A 22,520-nucleotide genomic window follows, 5' to 3' on the forward strand; every position below is an offset into this window, starting at 1 on the left:
CCTATTTTAATAGCTATCAGCAGTGGATACATGACTATTTCCACCAGCTATACAATATATGATACTTTTGTTGTGGACAATATTATAAAAATACAGTAGGTATTTTTACAATAGGCATATGATTATGCTGGGATGAAGTTGTGTCTATTTATATGTCTTCCTGTATGATTTAGCAAGCCATAGCAATTAATACCTGTGAAAGATCCTCAACCATACAAAGGCTGATTAGAGATCAGGCTCATCCAATCTCTATAAAATGAAGTCCATGTCCACACTGGATCCACATTTTGCAGCATCTCATCTTACAGGAAAGGACAAAAATAAATCCTGGATTTGCATATGATGAATACTTTGGGGTATTTAGCTTCCTAATTACAATCGTAATTATAAAAATAGGGTCAACCTTTAGATAAGGACAAGAGAAGACAAAGACTAGTAAAGACAAATAAAATCAATTAAATAAATAGATTTTTCTAAGAAAACTGTATTAGAGTTTTCCATGGGGTATCAGCTATTCACCCACAGCTATGTGAAGCTTCTTAAATAAAAAAAGTTTCTAAAAACATATCTTTAAATGGAGGGGAGTTGAATGTTGCATAAACCAGCTGCAGTTTAGCAGGATTTAATCCATTTAAGTTTAATCCTGATTCAGTGTGAAATAGTATGATAAAAAAAAAGATTGGGGAACTATAATGGAAAAGGCCAGCTCAACCTTAGTTATTGCAGTAATATGAGCATTATTAATTATTATCAGTACATCAATAGGTATGCATAGGGCTTGATAACTATGGTAGACCAGTTGCTCAAGGCCAGTAAAATACTAATTTACATCCAGCACCAGATAAATGTGCAAGAACTTCAACTCAAATAAGCAACTGTCGAAATTTCTGTGCACTGTGCTGAATACACAGGATCAAATGAACTTTGGACTTTGGAACATGTTTTTAGCCTGCCCTTTGCCAGTGGAAAAGAAACTTATATGCATATCTAGGAGTTATGTGGTCTAATCTGTGGTGCTGAAAAAAAAAAAGTCATCAAAGACAATCCTGAATGAAATCACAAAGGGACAGACCATTATGCACACTTCTCTGAAATTCTCAAAGCAATTTGCATTTTAGCACTTGGTTTTCTGAACATTTTTTGGGTATCATAATTTTCGGCTTCACTGCAAAGTAGAGGTTATAATAAAGAATATTTGGCTTGGTTTTTTATTATAACACATCTGCATGTGATTTTTGTTCAGTAGAAATTAAAAATATGATGCTGCATACTGTCACTGATGTTGAGTTTGGTCAACCATATAAAATAATACTTTGCACTTTCTAATGCCTTTCATCAAAGGACATTCAAGTGCTTTGCTAAAATTAGTCAAGCCTCACAACACCCCTGTGAGGTAGGTAAAATACATTGGGGGAGGAGGATTTCACTCAGCTTGGACAGGATAGTGTCTCTGGGCACTAGGGTCATTACCATTACAACACAGCACAAAGGTTTAGGGCTTAATATATAACAAAGTGTTAACAGTAAAAGAGCCAAGGGTTCTTTCTTCTTTTGCTTATATATGGTCAAGCTAGCACAGGGTGCTGTGTAGCACCAAACAGGCAATAGGCAAATGCCCACAGAAGGATTTCATGCACCTCATCCACAAACCCTCCGCACAGCAAAAGACACAAAATCACACGATCAAGATAGGTATGACAGCCTAGTTATGGGATGGGTCTACCTGTTCTTGAGGAACAGAGTACCATGGAATTGAGAGCCCAGAAAATAATACCATCTCCACACAACTCTAATAATATCTGAAGATGTTTGTGTTTTGTTCATTTTACAATAACATTTCAATGTGCAGCTTACTGGGGATAAGCAGGTGCAGCTGTCACAGCATGTTGATAAATTCCACACTATGGGAAGGAGGCACCCATATAAAATGGCTGTTTTCTGTTTTGATTAGCCACATGTTCCCAATGTGCAGGGTTATGATGTGGTCAGATGGTCATGGTAGGCTAGACTGGGATGAAGAAACACTTTCATAAATGTATATTCCCTCTCTGAAGCTGCTGAAGTCTGCCTCCTGAAAATTCTCTGCAGCTTTGTGGTTTTATTTTTCTCCATGGTGCAAACATGGGAGAGCATTTGGCCACCATTAATTTTATCCTCAACACTTAGCACCAATGGTGCCATGCCATTGTACAAGCAACAGTTCAACACTATTACTGATCTTGAAGATTAAGAATTGAGAAAAAAAAAAAGCTAAACAATTAAGAAAAAGCAACTCATTTAGAACAGTCTGTTCTAAGAAAGAAAACAGAAAGAAACCATGTTCTCAGTATTACTTAGCACAAAGAAACACACATACATGTACACCTCTCTTTCTCCAAATTTCAGTTTACAAAGTTGGCATAAATTTTACGCCCCACATTTGCAAAAGTATTGCCTACATAGAGAATCTGACTTGTCTATCATTAAAATCATTACAGAGGCTGGTCTTCCACCTGCAAGACAGTCCTCCTAGTTAATTTTATGTCTTTGCATGCAACATATCCTCCTTGTTTGCTAATTTCCACTTGAGTCATATCTGTATTTTTAATACTTGTGTTCTATCATCTTCATACTCTACTACCACATGGGTTGAGTGGCCATCGTGAATACCATTGCCTTGTAAAACTGCTGAGAAGAGATGGTTCAATGATTCTGTGCAACCAACACAAAGCTCCCCTCAAACACCGCATCCATTCACAGCTACACTGTTATGCTGATCAGCAGTGATGTTATGTAATTATAATGCATGAATTATGTACTTCCCTCTCATTCCCATTTTCTCTCTTTCCCATCACCCCCTTCCTCACCCTCTTTGCTCTCTCTATTGCTAATTTAAATATGGAATTATGGAGACTGCAAATACAGTATCTGGCAACTGAAGAAATGAGTTGGCATCCATGTAATGATTGAAAGACAATCTTAATGGTAGACTAATCGGTAGCTACTGGGAAAGATGAGTTTACATCTCAAACTGTCCCAAGTTGGAAGCCTTCTTCCCTTTCCTTCTGCAGTGCCTTTTCCTTCCTTTCCTTTTTTTCATTGCAGCACTGATTGTCATAGATAGTCATTGTGCTTTGTGTAATGCCCTCTTTGATGTAACTGGAACTCACATACAAATGGTGGCTGTTAAATATAAGCATGCTAGAATACAGGCAGGGAAAGTACAAGCATGCACAAAATAGTCTTCAAAGAGGATTTTGCTTTTCTTCAACATTTACATGCACCACTTAATATTGTGATTGGCTGTGTACACTGACAACTGGATTTCACAAGGCATTCGTGATCTTCTCTTCTGAAAAGCTTCTTGACAATTTCACAAGAGTCCAGTGTAAAAAAAAAAAAAAAAAAAAAAAAAACCCACAATTTTAAAAAGGAACAAAACTTTCTCCCTGTAACCTGATCTGGTCTTCATTATTTTAATGTTGAACACATTTAAAATGTCTCCTCTTCCTCTTGCAGAGTCCTCTTGCAGAACTTCATGTTAGATGACCATCTGGGAAATCCAATTAGTGTGTCACGGATTTTCTTAACCACTGGAATAGTTCTTCCTTGTAAAGCCTTTGCCAACGCACATTGGCTTCCACTGTTTCCACAGCACGAGAGAAAGAGGCAGCAGCTCCCTCTTCGTAACTCTTTATAAAGTTCTTTAGCTGCAAATACAAGTTAAAAGGTTAACTTTGAAGGAACTAAAGTAGATGTATACAGTGCACAGAAATAAGCCAGGCATTTAAGACAAAATTCCATGAACACTGTTGAGTAGTATTAAGGGTAGTATTAAGCACAAAGATTTAATAGTAAATGTAGTAAGAAAACAGACTATCAATTATATGTGATGGGACTGCTTCAAATTGCACTGGAAGATATTGACGTGTCACTTCTGGATCACATTAATATCATTACCTTCTTCTCTCCTGTACTCCAGCTTCTGCACTGCACAGACAGTTAGGCAGCTGTTAGCTTTCATTTCTAGTTAAGAAATCAAACTGGAAGCACTGGAAATACTTCTAATATAGATTTATACAAATATCAGCAGAAGGCAGTCCTGATGCTCTATTGTTTTATCAAACTTCATAAAAAAATTATTTCATTTTGACTTGCAAAACTCTTTTGGAGATATAATACAGATTGGTTGTTCAGAAAAGGAAGGGATAACTACAGTAAGAAAAGAATAGCAAAATAGCACGTAGGCACTCATTTGATGATCTTTGAATGCTTGAAACAGATTCCTACCTTTATCAGAATTTTTCTTTTTTTTTTTTTTTTTAGTAGACTGAAAAGTCTCTCTTCTTGTGTATACTCAAATTATAGAACTATCACCTGAATTACTATATCTGATGGCACTGCTGTGCTTTGAATTACTGTTCTTTCTAAATATGAAATGCAAGGCTGATCTTCACAGCAGGTTGCTGGTTACGTTGACTTGTATAAAATTAGATGGTTTGAGCAACAATTATTCATAACTAGCTAATTTTTGTTTCCTGATATCATCAAATTCACCTTGTTTATTTAAATCTAACTTCCAAAAACATCTCTTTGTGCATATGTTCAAACTTTAAAAGGCTAATTCAACTATTCTTTAACTATTTAATTCCCATCATAGTTAAAAGCATTGAATGGACCTGGAAACTAATAAATCATCCATTGCCTCATCTCTCTACTTTTTATACAGAAATGACCAGTTTCTTTCAGGGGAAGTATAAACAATGCTTACACAGCCTGCCAATGCTTACACAGAAGTGGAAACTAAGAGTACAGAAGCCTTCTTTGTGCAGCACACCCAAATCTGGCAAGCACTGTTCTTCCCACCTGGATAGCTTTGAGATAACCAGATGTGTCTTTTCCCTGTGTTCCTGAGGCCACTAGACTTCAGTGCAGACAAATTTTTGGACACAAAATATCACAGCACAATTAGAGTTCAATTAATAGTGGTTATGTTGCATAAGAATAATTTGATCTATTTGGGGTGATGTAAAGCAGCTGCTAAGAAACGCATAACAAAACAGCACAGATACCTCAGTTAGTGCAGATGTTAAGATAAAATGAGAAATGTTTCAATCAAAGTAAGCATTTAAAACAAATTACTGTGTTGTTTGGCCAGAATATCAGATTAAACAGCTTTTCTCACATGGAAATACTGCAGGCAAAAGAAAACCAAAGGGGGCACTTTCGCTTTCAACATTTCTGGTTTAGTTTGTAGTTTGTTTTTTTTTAGGGTTGCTCTCTGCAGCATAAACACTGTGGGCAGAAAGAGCCCATCTTTATCTTCTCAACCAAGCAAGAGAAATAAAAAACCTACATACCTTGCCAAGCACAGAGAACAGAGAAGTGCCAGTGCTACCCACCTCCTGACACCAGCTCTGCTCTCTGCTTACAACAAATACAGCCTCACATGCCAAATGCAATTTTAAAAATTACCTCTCTTAGTTCTTCTTCGGTATTGAGGAATTCTGTTACCCCACTGATAAGTTTTGAATTCATAAATAATGCTTCTCCGTACCTGCAAGGGCAAAAAGAAGATGATCAGAGAGTGTGAGTGCCAGGCCAGCTGAAAATTAGAAAGTAGTCTTCTGCAAAGCGAGGGAGAAGGCATAGGACTGATTCTGGGGATCAAAGATAATAGCACTGGAATTGCACCTGGACTGAGACATTCTTCTAGGCTGAACTATTTTTAGTTAACTTTTAGTCAGGTGTTACTAAGCAGAATGGGTTTAAACACAGCCACAGATAACTCCAAAGGAGAAGAAGATGAAGAACATGAACAGCTCATGTTTAAACAAAACAGCTTTCTATGTAATGACACCAAGCAGCTCAAAATACAGGTGCCAACAAAGGAGAGGAGCAGCAGCCTCAGAGATGTATTCTGATGAACCCCTCTAGTTGAAGCATTAAAACAGACTTTCTGAAGTGCTGCAGCCTTCTCTGCATTTTGTATTCAGCCACCACATCTACATTAAAAATAGCCTCTAGATAAGTGAACTGAATCAAATTCTCTTCATCCAGTACATGATAATTAAGATAAATAACACTGATAAAGAAGAATATTGCTAAAATAATCTCCTGGGACATGATGTATCATCTTCAAAGAACCAACCTGGAATGAAAATTTGAAAGCTTGGGCAAGGAATATTTCAAGGATGTGTAACAGGATGGGATATCCATCACCAATCAGCAACGAGTTTCTGCAGGCAGTTAATTTGAAACTGGCCATTCAAATCCTGCTGTTCCACATGCTTTTCCACAGTTTTTTTTTTCAGTTCCCCAAAAGAAGCATCTACATCACATATAAGATTAACCAGAATAGTCCTGAAGTTTTGCATTAATGTTGCATTAGGTCCTTTTTTTTAAAAAGTGCCTATATAACAGAGAATGTAATTCCATTGGAAACCAAAAGCAAGTCTGATATTCAAGTTAGATGTCATTCAGCATAGCAAGAGGCACTTGACAAATAGCTACCCTTATCTTTATCTGCACATGCATTCAAAGCAATATACAGCTAATCAGAACGTTACTGTTCAAATAAGGAATCCAGCTCTCCTGTCAGACCTGTGCAAGTAATACCAATGGACTTCACTGCAATTAAGTTTATCCGAGGGAACAATTTAGTTCATACCCAGCTTTTACAAGCTGATTTAGAGGAAGAATTCAAAATTAAAATGAAATGAACTAGCATAGTCACAGCTTTCTGTTCTGCTTTTATTAATCCCAAACTAATTACTCTTAAATGCTTAGGTACTGTAAGACACAGTGCTTTCAAAAGGGAAGAAAAAAGAGAAAGGCAGTGGGATAGCTCCAAGGAGAGGGATAAAAAGAGGAAGAGAGAAAAGAAACGGTTTTGGGGTTTTTTTTGAGAAGATTCTCTTGTAAGGAAGATGTACACTGTGTTACTTGCTACCTTGAGATTTTGGAAGGGAAAAAATGGTTACAAACATCAAAAAATCCTACTCCCTGATCACTATAATAACCAAATTAATATAATAACTCATCAATAACTGAATTATTCATGGATATTTCAGCAAATACATCTCTTTCTCCAAAACTTCAGTTACATTGACATACATACAGAGGCAAATGCCTCTATGGGAAGTATGGTTTTTCATGGTCCTTTAAGCACATTTAGGCTTTCTAACAGAGCTCTTTAATATTACAGTTTCAGTTTAGCCTCATAAGTGACTGCTTGGAAAACTGGAAGCTTCTCTTGATGGGGTCTTTTTGACAAGGTTACCAATCCACTTTACAGAAGCGACCTCATAAAACGTACAGCAGGGATTTTATTTTCTGACTACTGTAGCCACAGTGCAAACAAGAAGTTGCAGAATTCCTTTAAATGAAAATGATACCTTCATGAATACCTGTTCTTACTACTGTCCATTACGTATACTTGGTAAAAAATCACCCACTAAAAACAATTTCAAATGAGCTCTTCTGGCAAAAATTTTAGAAAAGCTACTTCCCAAAGTGGCATTTTGCAGGTGTGAAACATAAGAATAAATAGAAAAAATATTTGGTCTTGCAATTAACAGTCTTCTCACTCTTATTATAAAAGACAACTGCACTGCAGAACCAGAACCTTACATACCTGAGCTCCCTTGGTGTCATCCTGGAGTCACAGGCTCTTCACCTCCTCCCTTTTTCTGGGGATGTGAAGCCCCTCTACCATTTATAATGGGTTTGCACTTACACCATCTTGAGAGGCAGCACAGTCCATCTACTTTGGACCAAATATTTTCAAAATCCCCCAAGTATTTTCAAAACCCCAAGTGCTTCTACCCTTGAAAATGGGGGAATTCTTATAAGTAGCTATTGGATTAAATTTTCATGCTGACACACATGATGAAAATTATTTAGGAGCTAAGCCAATGCATGCTCAGGTAATAGGAATTCAAGCCTTTTTAGTTCTCTTTTACAGAATTGTAGTAGTATTAGTCCCCCTAATTTCCTACAAATTCCTACAATTTCCTAGGCATCTCAATTTCTATGTCACCTTGTAAATGGGATATGAGCAATTTTGAAGAATTTATCATTATCTTCTAGACAATGTGAATACAAGCATACTGTAAAAATATAAAGGGATAACAATACTTTGTTGTCATTCTAACTCTTTGACACGCTGTGTTTTAGAGATAGAAGAAATAGCGTTCTAGTATGATTTAATCATCTTCAGCTATTTCACATTACTATCTCAAATGTCAACACCTTTTATAATAAATTCAATGGAAAATACCATTGAGATATCACCTTATTGAATTAATGTTTCATACAAGGCATTTTAATTTTAAATAAAATTAAATAATACATTATAATTGTAGAAAAAAGATGCCTTGGGACAGAGCATACTTGAACTATAATTCTGCAATAAAGCTTGTATTTTAAAAATGTACTAGCTTCAGTAAGAAGCCTAAATCTGCATTCTATAATGTTTCACTGAATAAAGGGCAAGGTGTTAGGCTAATTTCAACCTTGCCAAGTCACTCTTAAAAGGTTTCAATGTATGACTACAAAGCAGTTATTTTCAGCATATATCACATATGTACAATTGCATTAACTATTTCATTCCACTGCACAAAATCATTTGGCAATTGACAGAAACTCAACTGGATATCCCTTTCAGAAGAATGCAACTGTTCCAATCCTTTTGGAGGTTCTGATTTTTGTTTGGAGATCAAATTGAATGTAGATAACATGAAGTCTGTATTGGTCAAAGAGATAGCTATTTTCTCAGTTTAAAAAAAAAAATTAAAAAAGAAAGGGTAGTAGCAGGGTTTTGATGAGGCCTTGTTGATTGTTTGGAACTCAGATAACACAGTGTTGCATTCCAAGCTCCTGCAATATAAACTTCCAAAACCAGTTCCAGCTCAAACCAATTTTCCCAGCTGAACTTCTTAAAAAATACTACTCCATATATAATATACTACAAAGTAACTACAAAGTATTATACGAAATGGCACAAACAACTTTTTGCATCTTTAGGAAAATTGCACGTTCTCTGAGTTTCCTTTTGATGCCATGAAATCTATGGTACATTTGTACATGAAATCACCAGGCACTAGGATTTACAGCATCTTAAATAGCCCATTTTAAATATTCTGTGGTACACTAGAAGGCTTCTCACACATCCAGAATGGAACAGATCTCCAATATTTTTTCTGTCAACACTATGGGAATGGGTCAACATGGGGTATCTGAAGCTCCTGGACACCTGCCTTAAAGAACCTGAACCTCATCCAAGTTATGGTCCCTTCTAATATGTCAGCATCAGATGAGCTGCTTTCTCAGGTTCTCCCTAAAGTGATAAATAAAATTCTCAATTATTAAATTAATATAAAAATCTCCATAAAAAATTATAAGTTGTTGACTGGGCATCTAAGTAGGAGCATGTAACACTTGTTCAAAAAAGAGAAACAGGGATAAGGAACAGCCTTGTCTCCTTCCTGTTCATCTATTTTTAATTCAAAATCTTGCTCCTCTTGTACTTGAAATTCACCTGAAACACAGAGTTGAAGGAAAAGGGATGAGACTAGATTAGCAATCTTTTGAAAATGGAAATATTTCAAATAGGGTTTTGGTTTTTCCACAGTTAAACTAATGTGCTTGAAAAGACTTTCTTTTTCTGTCAGACTTTGGGAACTGCTGCTTTTTAATCTGTGTTAAAGTAGTCCTGCAGTGCTTGACATATAGACAGAATTCATTATCATAAGTGAAGAAAGAATACAGTCATAGATATATCTATACAGATCATTGCAAAGAGAAATGTTTCTATATATGTGTGTGATAATCCACAAATAAATGTATTTATGACTCATATGTATGTATTTCACACTTAGAGACATCTCTATTTATGCATTGAAAGAGAATGGACTAGATTCAGGAACTTATATGAACACACATATATATAACACATAAATTACATCAAAATAAGAAAATTTAAAATCTAGACCTTTTATCTTTACCTAGCATTTAAGATTTTCCATTTTTCTCTGAAAAATTTCCAAGCAAGATCCCTTCCATGTGGATTTCGAGCTACGTGGATTATCACATCAACTGCATCCTGATCCAGGACAACTTCTGAGTTGAGAGACAAATTCAAAAGCCTAGTGGGATAAATAAGGAAAAAAAATCTATTTAGTTTCGCCAACACATAGTTTTACAATGGCACATCTGAAAACTCAGAAAAAAATAATCACAGCAAAAGGGCTTAAGTCTCCAAGTGAGTTCAGTGTTTTATTTCTCTGATACTAAAGACCAGACTCATTTATGAATCAGAAAAAACATAATATAAAAGGACTTAATTAAATGGGGTTTTATTTATTAAATCACTAAGATCAGACTGGTCAATAGATTTACATAAAGGATATGTTTACAAAAAATAACAGCAATTATTATAGGATTTAAAACAGATCCGATCAACACAGGACAATCTGGATGTGAAAGGACATAATATGTGCAAATTTTCATATGTAACAATGCAAAATACTAGAGTTTAAACAGACAGTAAGTCTGTGCTTGAAAAGCAAAGTTCTTTTATTTAGACCAAAGCACAAATTATGATCCATAAATCTTGAAATTATTATTTGTTACAGTCAGATACAGATACAGAATATCTTTGTACCTGTTAAGCAAGTTTCTGTCATCACTGCAAGTTAAGGCTTCTAATAATATCTTCTTCTCAGACACTGTGGTGGTAGAATGAAATTTCATCCAAATGAACTCCCATACATCTTCATCCATCAGTGAAACTCCTGTACAGTAGACAATATCTCTCACATTGAGTGGGATTCTACAAAAGAAATCAGCAATAACATTGTAGTAAGTAAGCAGCTTGATACTGAAAACAAAGGAGGAATATCATGACATTTATGAGACTCCAGAGTCAAACTACAAAGTAATCTTTTTTTGAAAATTACGTTTGTATCTCTTTACTGCCACCAAAATCTTCCATGTCATCCTAATGGATTTTCTAAAGGATTACACATGCTTCCCATTCCTTTGGCAACACTGTCACTGTTAGGAGACTATAAAATATGGTCATCCAGTTCATCAACACATAATATACCACACAACTTGTAGGACATGTAATATAATTAGCATGAGATCTTATCACCCTGTTGCTGGGTCCAAGCCATATTTCCTCTTCTTGTCCTTAGTACTGAGGTTTTAGAGCAGGAGCTGATCAGCCAGAAACTCTCTTTGCCTGTGCTGTAAAGTGCTCCATCTTTATACAGTAACATAAAAGCAAGGGAGGATATGCTGAGACAATGCTATTTTAAAATTGTGTTTTCAGGTGTAAAGAACATTGGAAGACCTGTTAATTTTTTTCAGCATACTAATACTGGCACAAAATCAGCTATGCTACAGGACAGCTGTGAACTGTGATTACTGCTCAAGTAATATAAACTCAGACTAGAGTTAAATCGACGTTTCTTGAAGACAAATTAAAATATGTACATATGTACCATTTTCTTCTAAAAAGATCTCACTTGGGCTTTCAGCTTCCTACCTTGCTTATGTTTCCTGTACAAGCATAAAAGCTGAAAAATTTGTGAGCTAAAGGGGATTCCTGTGCATAAAGCCAGAAATTTATGAGGAATGTGTTTTGGATTTGCAAGGAAGGACACTCTTTTCCTTGGTAAAAATTATACCAAAACACAGTTCTCTAGTAACTAATAGCTGGACTGAAACACCTCTGGACTTCATATGCAAGACCTATTTAGAGAATTTAGAAGCACATGCAGATTCTGTCAATGTCTGGACAGTAATAAATGGGTCAAAAAATGAAATTATCTCTGTAAAAATTTATATCAAATATTACACAACACAGAAAGAAAAGGTTATATCAATATTATAATTGTATGACTTTCACTAAAGTCTCATTATATAGACTTGGCTATCCCACTTAAGAACAAAGAGGTTTATTTACTCTCATCAAGTAATTCTCCAGAAAAAAAAAATTATCTTCCACTTAAATTTTCCATTGTTTTTCCCTCTCATGAGTGTTTTTGTTAAAACTCTTCAGCTAATCTTTTTGCATTTCAAGGTTTTAGTTCCTCTTCAGTACTTCAAGAGTAAGTAGACAAGATAAGCCATATTTTGATGACTGTGACTGGTTAATTCCTGATGTTGTTTCTAAGGGGTTAGGTGGTCACAACAGCTATGATGGTTTATTGAGAAAAATATTTCTTGAGAAAGGAATATGTAGTAAATTAAGGCAAAAGTGGCGGGGGAAAGTACACTTCTCCTATGGGCTGAAGAATGTGGGGGAATAAACACCTCCTGCTTTTTTGTTATGATTTTTTGAGTCGTAAAGTCCTGATGTTTAGGCTTTATTCATGTTCTCTGGAGAGTCCAGCCATCAGTTCAGAGGGTGCATCTGCAGGTTTAGATGCAGTCACATGAATTTTGCTTCTGATGAGCTGACACAGCTCAGGATGGTGCTGCTTCCTGGATATTTTTATCAGAGTCCCATGCTAACAGAGCCACTAAGGGCTGCACTGACGAGTGTTGAGGTACTTTGCATTTGATGCAGACAAAACCAGACATTTATTCAGGAGCTGACTCTGCAAAGCAAAACTGAAAGGACAGACAGGAAAAATGCAATCCATTTTAAAGTTACTAAGAATATGTAACCTTTAACTATGTGCAGCACACTCCAGCAATATTGCCTCCTAAAGCAAAATCAGAGGTGCCATGCTTCCTGTCTACCAGGAGCTCCTACTATCTAGCCAGTATAGATTGGTACTACAGTGCAGATCCTGGCATGGTTTGGGATCTTACTCTTCCTTCTTCTCACACGACCAAATGTTTCTGTGAGAACGTGCCTGTCCCAGGCCATGACAGGCAATCTGCATTGCTATGTTTATGACCATATAGCTCAAGCAGCTTCTATATGTCATCAACACAGAGATTGATCTTAAAAAAAAAAAAAAATTAAAAAAAAAAGCAAATTCCACAGTCCATTCCCCTTGATGCTTCCTGTTACCTTCTTAGATTTTATTTTTCTCTCTGTGTTCAGATGACCTAAAAAGCTTGGCACTGGAAAAAGTTTGTAACTCTCCTCTGATTTACCTAGGATCAGTTAGTTTTGGCTTATGTATGGTGTATGCAATGGTTTCTAACGTCCCTATAGATCTGGTATACCGACAGAACCAGTACATTCTTAAAGCTGACCAAATCCACTGAAAGAAATAGTGTTTAAACATATGTGGGCAGTAAAGACAAATAGTTATCACTTCTACCATTCCGCTTTTTATGCCTTCCCATACTACTGAGGTCTAACTCTCAAAATGTGCATTAGCATGACTAAAATGCGAGTTTGCTTGATATTTAAAGAATTAACCATGTATGCTAAGTGCTCTCCATTTTTTTAGAATGGAATTCATACTTCTTGAAAGCTTATTACTAAGCTCCTGTTGCACTATTCCAAACTTTAATGAATATCAGCACTTTATTTTCCCCCCACTTAACCTTTCTTTCAAAAGGTACGTACAGAGGAAACAACATATAATTGAGTCTATTGCAGAAAATTAAGACTACATATTTAAACACAGGAAATCAAGACATACTAAAATTAGTGGAGCAGATATTTAGGTGTTGCCTTTGTGTTGGCTCATGTTAACTCAGAATGAAGCTTCAAGTTTCATAATAACTGCAGCTCTCTTAAAACTTCAGGGTAAGCAATCACAGTAGCATAAATATGCTGCCATATATACATACACTGCATAGCACATGAAAGGGATATTAATCATTGTGCCCTGATTTTCTAATACATGAAGATATTTGTCCTTAAAAACATGACTTCCTCAGCAGCTTAATTGTTGTTTTTTTTTTAATTTGGAATTTAATACACTGACAACAGCCATAAAAATGTATGCTAAACCAAAAGGACTAAGGGATGCTATCCTCACCGTGGGACCAAACAACCCATTGCCCCAAACCTATCTCATCATAGAAGATCTGATTAGGAAGGGCAATTGAACCCAGTCAAGCCTTGTTTGAATGAAGAAAGGGCTTAGTATCTTAAACACACAAGCACATGATCATTTTTTTTAGTATGTATTCCTTTCTGAGCTTTGCTGGAGATGCAGCTCAAGAGATACTCTGAGAAACTGTAATTACCTGGAAAAGGTAATAATTTTTTTGTTGATTAACCTATTTACTTAGGCAGGAACTGTGTGTTGGAAGGACTGACACTGTATTTTGCTAGTACAGTTAGCAGCAGGAGGCACCAAGACATGGATGTCTAACCCCAGAAAGATCATCATTCCTCACTTGCAAGGTTTTTATTTTTAAAATTTACCATAAAACATATCGATTCATTGGGCTTTCCCAGCTACTTGTTTTACATTCTGAGTCTAGAATGTAGCAACTTTAGCAGCAGTGAAGTCAGTAACAGGAGTATCATTTGCATCCTCTGGCAAGGAAGGAGGACTTAAAACAAGTGATGTCATGGATCTCATGCCCATAGCCTTGATATCACCATATTTCTTGCTAAGAAAACTATTGCCTCTAAATCAGTAATTGCATATTTGCAGTGCTCCAGCAGATCTACTCAATAAAATCTAAACAATTTCTCCAGGGAAGGTTTTAGGTCTCCATCTATAAGCTAAGTCATTAGGCCAGTGTGAAAAAAATCCAACCCTACAATCCAGGACAATAAAATAAATACTGATTTTAAATGGCTTATGTTCAGAAACTACAGAAACTACAGCTATGAAAAGCTACAAATTACTCCCGTGAAAGGTTTGTAATCAGGACTGTAGACAAGGGACTTCTTGTGGAAAGAAGAATTGTTTATGAAAATGCAAATACCCTCGAAGTCTTTTCTCTAAACATGTTAAGTCTCTCCAGTCTACATTTTTTTTAGGTTACTTTAGAGGTTCACGGAAAACGCTATTCTAAAATTATAGTTCCAAGGCACTCGATCAGCATGTGGAATGTTTGCCTCCTGTATTAAATGAATCAAGTAAATAAAATCACAGATGTTTCAGTACCGCTTAGGTAGTAACACTACAGAACATATGCCCTTCTTACATTAACCTCATCTGGTACTTCAAAAATGCTGTCATTTTAAAAGAGCTAATATGATTGAGGGACATATCAGAAGAATAAAGATAACTTTTGAAAGCATCACTTTAAATGGGGCTTTTATTTGAATACTGAACCAATTTATTTAACTTTAGTTTTCTGCTGAAGAGATATGATGAGAATGAAATATGTAGCTAGCAGAGCTTATGTTTAAAAATTAAATACTTGGGGGGAAAAAAAGTTAAAAATTAAACAGTTAGAAAAAAAATAATTAAAATCGTGCTGTGCCTTTATAGGGAGGTGTTTTTTTTTTTTTCAAAAGTGAATAATAAAGCTCTTCAATGTGCTAAGAATAATCTTCTAAGTTATAATTAATTGTTACATAGTTGCTCCCATTTAAAGTAAATTTTAACAATTGGAGATACATTTATAAAATTGAACCATAATTTTTTATCTTCTGGGCAATCTGTGTTCTAATTTTTTTAAATGTAATTGCACAAAGTTTAGACAGTGACAAATTTCAATACCATTTAGGTACTATTTGTCAAATAAAATTAATCAGTAACATTTTTCTTTATTTTTGCAACTATTTAACATTTAACTTAAGCCTATTACTCTTGATGTCTGTATTTATAGTCTTGTTCAATAGGTTACAAAGCTCAGATAAGACATAACTTTATTGGCAGACCTGTAATACAGATTCTGACTTAAGGAACACACATGGTTTATTTTTTAAGACAGCAGTCTGAAAGCTTATACTTTTACTCCCTATTACAAACTCCAAGAGCTGTGCTGCTGGTACCACTGTGCCCAGAGAGGAGGCAAGTATCCTCTGCCACAGTACATGCCCAAGATGAACAGGAAGGGCAGATTTTTCCATTGAAAAATGAGGCACAGAGCTGTGATGGGCTTCATACTCTTCCCACTTCAGACACACACACCTGTTACACACTGAATTCAGAGGATATCAAATGAGAATATGATTACTAATAGTAAAGCTATGCATAGGCAAAGCTATGAGCAGGCAGTAGATCGCCTCAGCCCCAATCCTGTGCTTCAGGTATGGCATGGGACTGACTGAGGTAGGCAGAGAATTCAGCATCCCTCAAGTGATAGTTACTGCAATTGCTCCTTTCCCTTCCTAAGGGAAGTATCCCATAACTGAACACATTCAAGTGCTTCAACACCCGTTTTAATGACCAAGTGGTGAGTTAAGCACTTCGTTGTGAGACAGATATAGCTTTGTTTGTCCCTTCTGGACAGTTTTTGCAACAAGATTATAATTCTTTCTGTTTAATAGTTTTGTAGAACAGTTGTGAAGAGATCATTCCTGAATGAGGAAATTGGATCTATCTCAACTCTAAGGACTGCAAATCCATAATCACTACATATAGGGTTCTTTTATTGTGATTGCACACAGAAGTCAGAACACAAAAGTGCTACCTGAAACAACTGCCCCATAGAGTCCAGTTTTGTCTCTCACAAGACAAAAGCCTTTCTCTTTTCATACATACTTCCCACATGGTCTTTCAGACCACTTGATTAACTCATGCACTCAACAGTGTTTTCTTTCTCCTTTAACAGTTTTATTGACTTGAGTGCAAGATTATATTCAGATGTTGTAACAAGCTATTAATTAAATCACTTCAGCAATGTTGGCTGGCAATAGTTGGCAAAGCTCCAGTAACATTTCAAAACACATGAATAGCTATGTCTGAATGTTTTTCAGTAATTCAAACATACTGGGGTTGAAAACACAGAAGAGATTAATTTTATTGTTTTACATTTATCAGACATTCATATGTAAAAAATGAAAATAACTCAATTTTTCATGAGCAGCACTAATTTCCAAAAATAGCTGGTGGGCATTAGACCTGTGAAAAAACTACCGCCTCCTTGAAGCAACCAACAAAAATATTTAACCACAAAAGCTTATGAAGGTCGTTAAACACAGGCATATTGATAAAGATGAGATTGTAGCACTAGTGCTGTTAGCATGGATGCTTTCATGTACAGACATGCTACAGTCTCCTGTGCACTCCTGCAATGGATTTTGTTTTTCAGGTGAAGTTTCCATTGAGTTAAAGGCCCCTCACAGTGTCAATGTAGGCAGGTGGATCGGACTTTGTGCCTTGTGGAGGAAATACAAATTCTGCATAAACAAGTATGGAGATTGAGTATTCTCAGATTAGGCTTGTTGAGTATCACTGTTCAAATTACATGGTGGGAGTCATCTTCCTTCATTACTAGCACTTTTCTTAAGACTAATAGCAAATTAAGTGTTCCCAACCGTCAAAGTAATGTGACAGAAATCTTAAAAATGGCAAGCACGAGTAACTGGAAAAGCCCATATCCACTTTATTACACTTAAGAAGATTAAATGAGGTAATGGAGTACTAGGATGCAGTCATCCAAGATCCTGATTCAGTTTTTTAGTAAATAAAAAGTGGCTTATTCGTAGTGCAAAATGACACACAGATGTGCTCTGACTTGAAACCCATAGATGTAACAGGAAATTCATGGCACATTCTCTTTTCAGAGATCTCTGCCCACCTCAGCACCCCAAGACCTTTCAGAACAACCTAGACTACTACAGGTCAGAATATATTCAAACAATCTGAATTTGAATTCAGGATTCTCTGACAGTCTCTACTTCTCTTTATTCTTGAAGACAGATGAATGCAAACTTAACTCCAGGGCTACAGAATGCAGGCTCATTTCTGTTTAAGTCAGGGCAGCAGCCCACATTACACTGTAAACACCATCTATTAATCTAAGCACTGCTTTCCATAAAAAGGGAAACAAGAGAAAACCCATGCCTTCCTATCATTTGCGTTAGAAAGCAAAGACTGAAAGGACACTCAGAATTGCAAAAGAGAAAGAAGTTTTAGAAAGAAGGTAAGTATTGAATGCTTGCTCTTCTTATAAAATAGCATAGAGAGTTTAGTTCTTGTGATCCAAGATTAGGACATCGTTATCAACCATAAGGTCAGCATAACAGGTGCAAGGATGAGAGACCAAATTTCCAGATATCAGAACTAAATCCCCAATTTACGCATTTCATGTGGTAGAATATTGGACTTTCCCATTTTTTTTCAGTTGATGGTATCTTCAAGGTAGTATTCAAAGTTAAAAAAACCCAACATACTGATCACAGTGCTTTTGACAGAACCGTAGAATGGAAAAAAAAAAAAAAAAAAAAAAAAAAAAAAAAAAAAAAAAAAAAAAAAGAATAAAAAAAGAAAAAGAAAAAAGAAAAAAATGCACTAAACCAGAAGACCAAAAGTCACCCCAGTGTGATAAGATGGCAAGGTCAGTCAAAGGGATTTGCTCTTACATTTTCTAGGGTTCTTGAGGCAATTAATTATGATACTTTCTTTCCATTTAAAAGACAGCAAACAATAAATAGCAATGGTTGTACTTCTAAAGAAGAAAAAAGTAAAAGCTAACTGAAGTGTTTATAATCAGCTCTGAAAGTATTAAAAAAGCATGTAGATGAGGCACTTCAGGGCATGTGGGATGGTGTTTTGGGGGTTTTGGGGGGAGTTTGATGGTTGGACATGGTGATCTTAGAGGTCCTTTCCAACAGCGAATTTTGTGACTCTGTGAAAAGCTAGGGGCCTTCCAGTGGGTTGAGAAACATCACCTCATAATTGTTTCTTATGCAATATTATCATCTCCCACTGCTCACTGCTGGATATTAGCAAGAGAATAGCACCACTACAGCTCTACTAACAGAACCAGAATAGCAGTACTCATTTGCTTGAAAAAGGCAAAATCAGGTGTCTCAGTTCCAAGCAGCTCTTTCATATGTCCACCTGTTCATGCTATGCTGTCGAAATTTGCCTCAAGCAAGCACAAATCCACAGCCCACTTGCCAGCAGAAAGCTGAACATGGCAAATTGTAACTGATGGATGGTAACAGTAGCTGGAAGAAAATCACATCTGCATCCATGAGAGGTTTGAAAGACATGCTTGTATCTATGTATAAATTAAGCTTTGAGCCATGATAGTGTGTATTCACTTGTTACTTGTTGTTATGGTATCTCCTGTCAGGGCTCTAAGTGAAGTTTCAAAGTCCTCACTTGCTTTCTACTATGCTAGCAATCTTTTAAATATCAAGTTTCAAGTGTTTCCACTAGAGTATTATGCATCCCAACTTAACAGAGTGAAAACACTTGCTTTCGTATCAGCTCTCGAAGCAGAAGTCAATGCAGACTTTCAAATAAAATGTGCTGAAGCCATCACTCATTTAAAAAGACCTAAACTGCTTAAGTTCACTCATAAAAAAGAAAGCAAGAGATACCTTAAAATCTAACCTCAGATTTCTAGCTGAAAGAAATAACCACTTCTTCTTTAACAATTGCAATGATTTAAATATGATAACTACTCCTAGACGAGTACAACCGGACATCTCCTTACAGCCTTTCCTATGTATGATATGTGCTTTATTTGCTCCTTGTAGAGTGAAACTTTTTTTAGTTACGTTCCTTCTTTTAGCATCATGTTTTGCCCTGAAAAAGTAGTACTGATCAAAACCACCTAAAGCCTTTTGCATGTGAGGTAATCCTAGTATTTCAGGTACTCAAGCCTCCCTCCCTCAGATGAACACTCAATTCTTGTGGCTGGAGAGCTGTATTTACTTCTCTTGGTAATTAGGTAAAACCCAGTGACTTAGCTTCAATTAGAGGAAAGAGTGTGCAGTGTCTTAACACAAGCACCTCACAGATATGGCACCAGGGTGGTCTTCTGCATTATGAAGATGCAGGGCTGAGGCACTAAACTGTACCAAAATCTCAGAACTACTCACAATCCTCAGGCTGAGGAACAGATTCTCTGTCAGCTGTCTTTGAAAAGAGAAGGAGCAGACCTTTTCCTAATTTGGTGACACTTCTGATAGGCATCTTTTGCAAGGACCCTTAACTCTATGATCACTACTTACATATTCATTTGATATAAACAGCTTTTTACCTGTAGTGATGGACCCTAAGAGGGCCAACTTTCTCTAATAAGTCTCATGTAAGAGGCTTTTCACTCAGCATAGTGGTTGCCACCAACTTCATTTAGACATTACCAAATACTCTTGTAGAAAGTGTAATTCCAAGCATCTGATTCTGCCCTGTTGCATATGTAATATGCAGTTGCATACATAATGGCTGGAAGCACAAAGAGGACCTCTGGCTTTGTGCTATGAAAGACCATTATTTTTACTTGGTGAGCAATGGCAAATTATTTGCACAGTTAAGAACATGTAATTACAAAGTAAAACAGTAACTGATTATTATGATTATTTCAAACCCCTACAGTGCAGATGAGATGGTAATTAATTTCTAGACCTACCAAACTAAATATAATTACTAAAGCCACAGCAACTGTAGGCATAGGCTGATAAAACAGATTTAAATGTTACTGTATTTGCTTTTTACTCAACAGTTTATCCATAATTAAAAGCTACAAGTAAAACAGAAAAAGAAAAAAAAAATATTTCAAAGCAAATTCTAAAAAGCCAAAGATTAAAAACATGGCTAAATGTTATGAATTTTAGCATTTCTAAAATATTATTAACTGCAAATTCTGTTATGTTTCTTCAAACAAACTGCAGTAACCACCAGGAAATCAAAAACCTACTTTACATGATTTACTGTCTGTGCATTTATGTGGTATTTAATACAACATATTAATTTACTATTACCATAATTTTGTATTTATTAGAATCTTGGGACACATGCCTGACTCCTCAGTCTTATTTTGGGGTCTATTGCTTTCAAGAATTTGTCTCTTCCTACATGCACTGTTCATAAATTAAGTCATTGCATGAAATATCTCAACTTCCAAAATGAGGACAGATAGGTAGAAAGGTTGCAAATTAGCCATTATTTTTACTCTCATAGTCCAACTCAAATTATACCTGTATATAAAAATATCTCTGAGCTCTCTGGAACTCTTTCTTAGTCCTCTGGCTGTGCAAACCACCAAGACCAGGCTTTCTGCAGCACATCAATCAGTATCTTTGTTCTGTTTCAAAAGAGGGAAAGGCAGCTACAACAACTTTTAGAGCAGTTTTCAGCAGATACAACTTTACTCATTCTTGCTAAGGAGTTGAACGGGCAAGGATACATATAGTTTCTTATACCTGTCACCAGAGAAGTCTGAAGAAAAATGAGCTGCATGAGTTTCCCCTTCTTTGTGAGGAAACAAGCTCTGAAGGAGTCATACAGATTCTGAGGTCACTGTTTCAGCAGCTTTAAGGGCATGAAGCTGAGCAAAACACTTGACTAATGAAAAAACAAAATGGGACCTGTTGGTTGTGCTCATGCATGTATCTTGTACTTTGCTGCGTGTCCTTTGTGTGTGAATTAGCAATTATCTCTTGGTGGAAAAGCAAGGAACATTTTCAGGTTGCAGTCTGGTTTAAATAGAGCAAAGTTAATATGGGGTACCTCTGATGCAGCAGAAATCCAAATATTCCTGAGAGAACACTGACAGACCTCTATAAATGTTGCTACTGTGAAACAGAAGCTGATTTTGTCTTCTGATCTGATATTACTAGTAGCCTGTGCAATGTCTTTTCAATATAAGTAGATACAAAATGAGTGTGCTACACTGAATGAATGAGGATTTATGAATGAAAATGAGTGGGGAACTGAATAAATCCAATAATATTAATAAATAAAAACATGTCTCTTTCTTCTTTACAAGTTGTACCCCTATTTATCAGCAGACTGACAATCTATGTTCTGTAATTACATTATTTGTTGCAGCTATTTTTCAAAAATGTGCAGATCCTTTGGAGAAATGCACTGGTTTAACTCAGCAGCTATTCTCTTCCTCTGCCGTGCTGTGAGGCTTTTATCATAATACACATCATATGCTGGCAGACACAATCTTGTGCTCCTCAGAATGGCCCCATAGAAAGGTTAAGATGAGTCTTCAGATGACTCCTTAAATTTATTTCTTTTCTCACTACTACTGTTACTAAAGGAATAAGCTGCTTTTCTTTTTCTTCTGATGCCTCCTTTAGTTCTGTTGGAAAGGATGAAGACAAGGGGTGGGAGAAAGCTTTGCAGAGTGAAGACTTTTTAACACTGAATAATATATTGCTGTGCATGCTAATAGATGGTGTTAGGTTTTATTAAATAATTTTGCAAATGAGTATCTAACTAAATTACTTTTGTAGATTGTTTGCCATGATTCTTTCTCTTCAATATCCTCTTTGAATAGTTACATACTGATTGTTGCTGCTGACAGTAAAAATTCATATAAAATCTTATATACGTCATAGTAAATATATCTGGGATCATCTTGCACAAGAAAACCCTTCTACTTACACAAATCTTATTTAAAGGTACATAGTCATAGGTTCATGATATTTCTTTTAAAAAATGCTTCAAAGTCATACAGGAACACAGTTTCCATTCATGCTCAGTTCAAGGCTGCTTTTAAAAGACATGCAGACACTTCCA

General features: G+C 36.0%; 1 protein-coding gene across 1 annotated transcript in view; it reads right to left on the minus strand.

Moving 5' to 3' along the window:
- Nucleotides 1-3,545: 3,545 nt before the first annotated feature.
- The window catches only part of TRHDE (thyrotropin releasing hormone degrading enzyme), a 186,745-nt gene continuing 167,770 nt past the window's right edge, over nucleotides 3,546-22,520 (minus strand). Inside the window, exons 16-19 of the mRNA XM_030462736.1 lie at nucleotides 10,646-10,813; nucleotides 9,987-10,127; nucleotides 5,455-5,536; nucleotides 3,546-3,689 (exon numbers count right to left, since the gene is read on the minus strand). Of these exons, the coding sequence (XP_030318596.1) occupies nucleotides 3,546-3,689; nucleotides 5,455-5,536; nucleotides 9,987-10,127; nucleotides 10,646-10,813 (535 nt within the window). The remainder of the gene's footprint in view (nucleotides 3,690-5,454; nucleotides 5,537-9,986; nucleotides 10,128-10,645; nucleotides 10,814-22,520) is intronic.

Source organism: Calypte anna, chromosome 1 (assembly GCF_003957555.1).
Source record: "Calypte anna isolate BGI_N300 chromosome 1, bCalAnn1_v1.p, whole genome shotgun sequence".
Classification (NCBI taxonomy): Eukaryota; Metazoa; Chordata; class Aves; order Apodiformes; family Trochilidae; genus Calypte; species Calypte anna.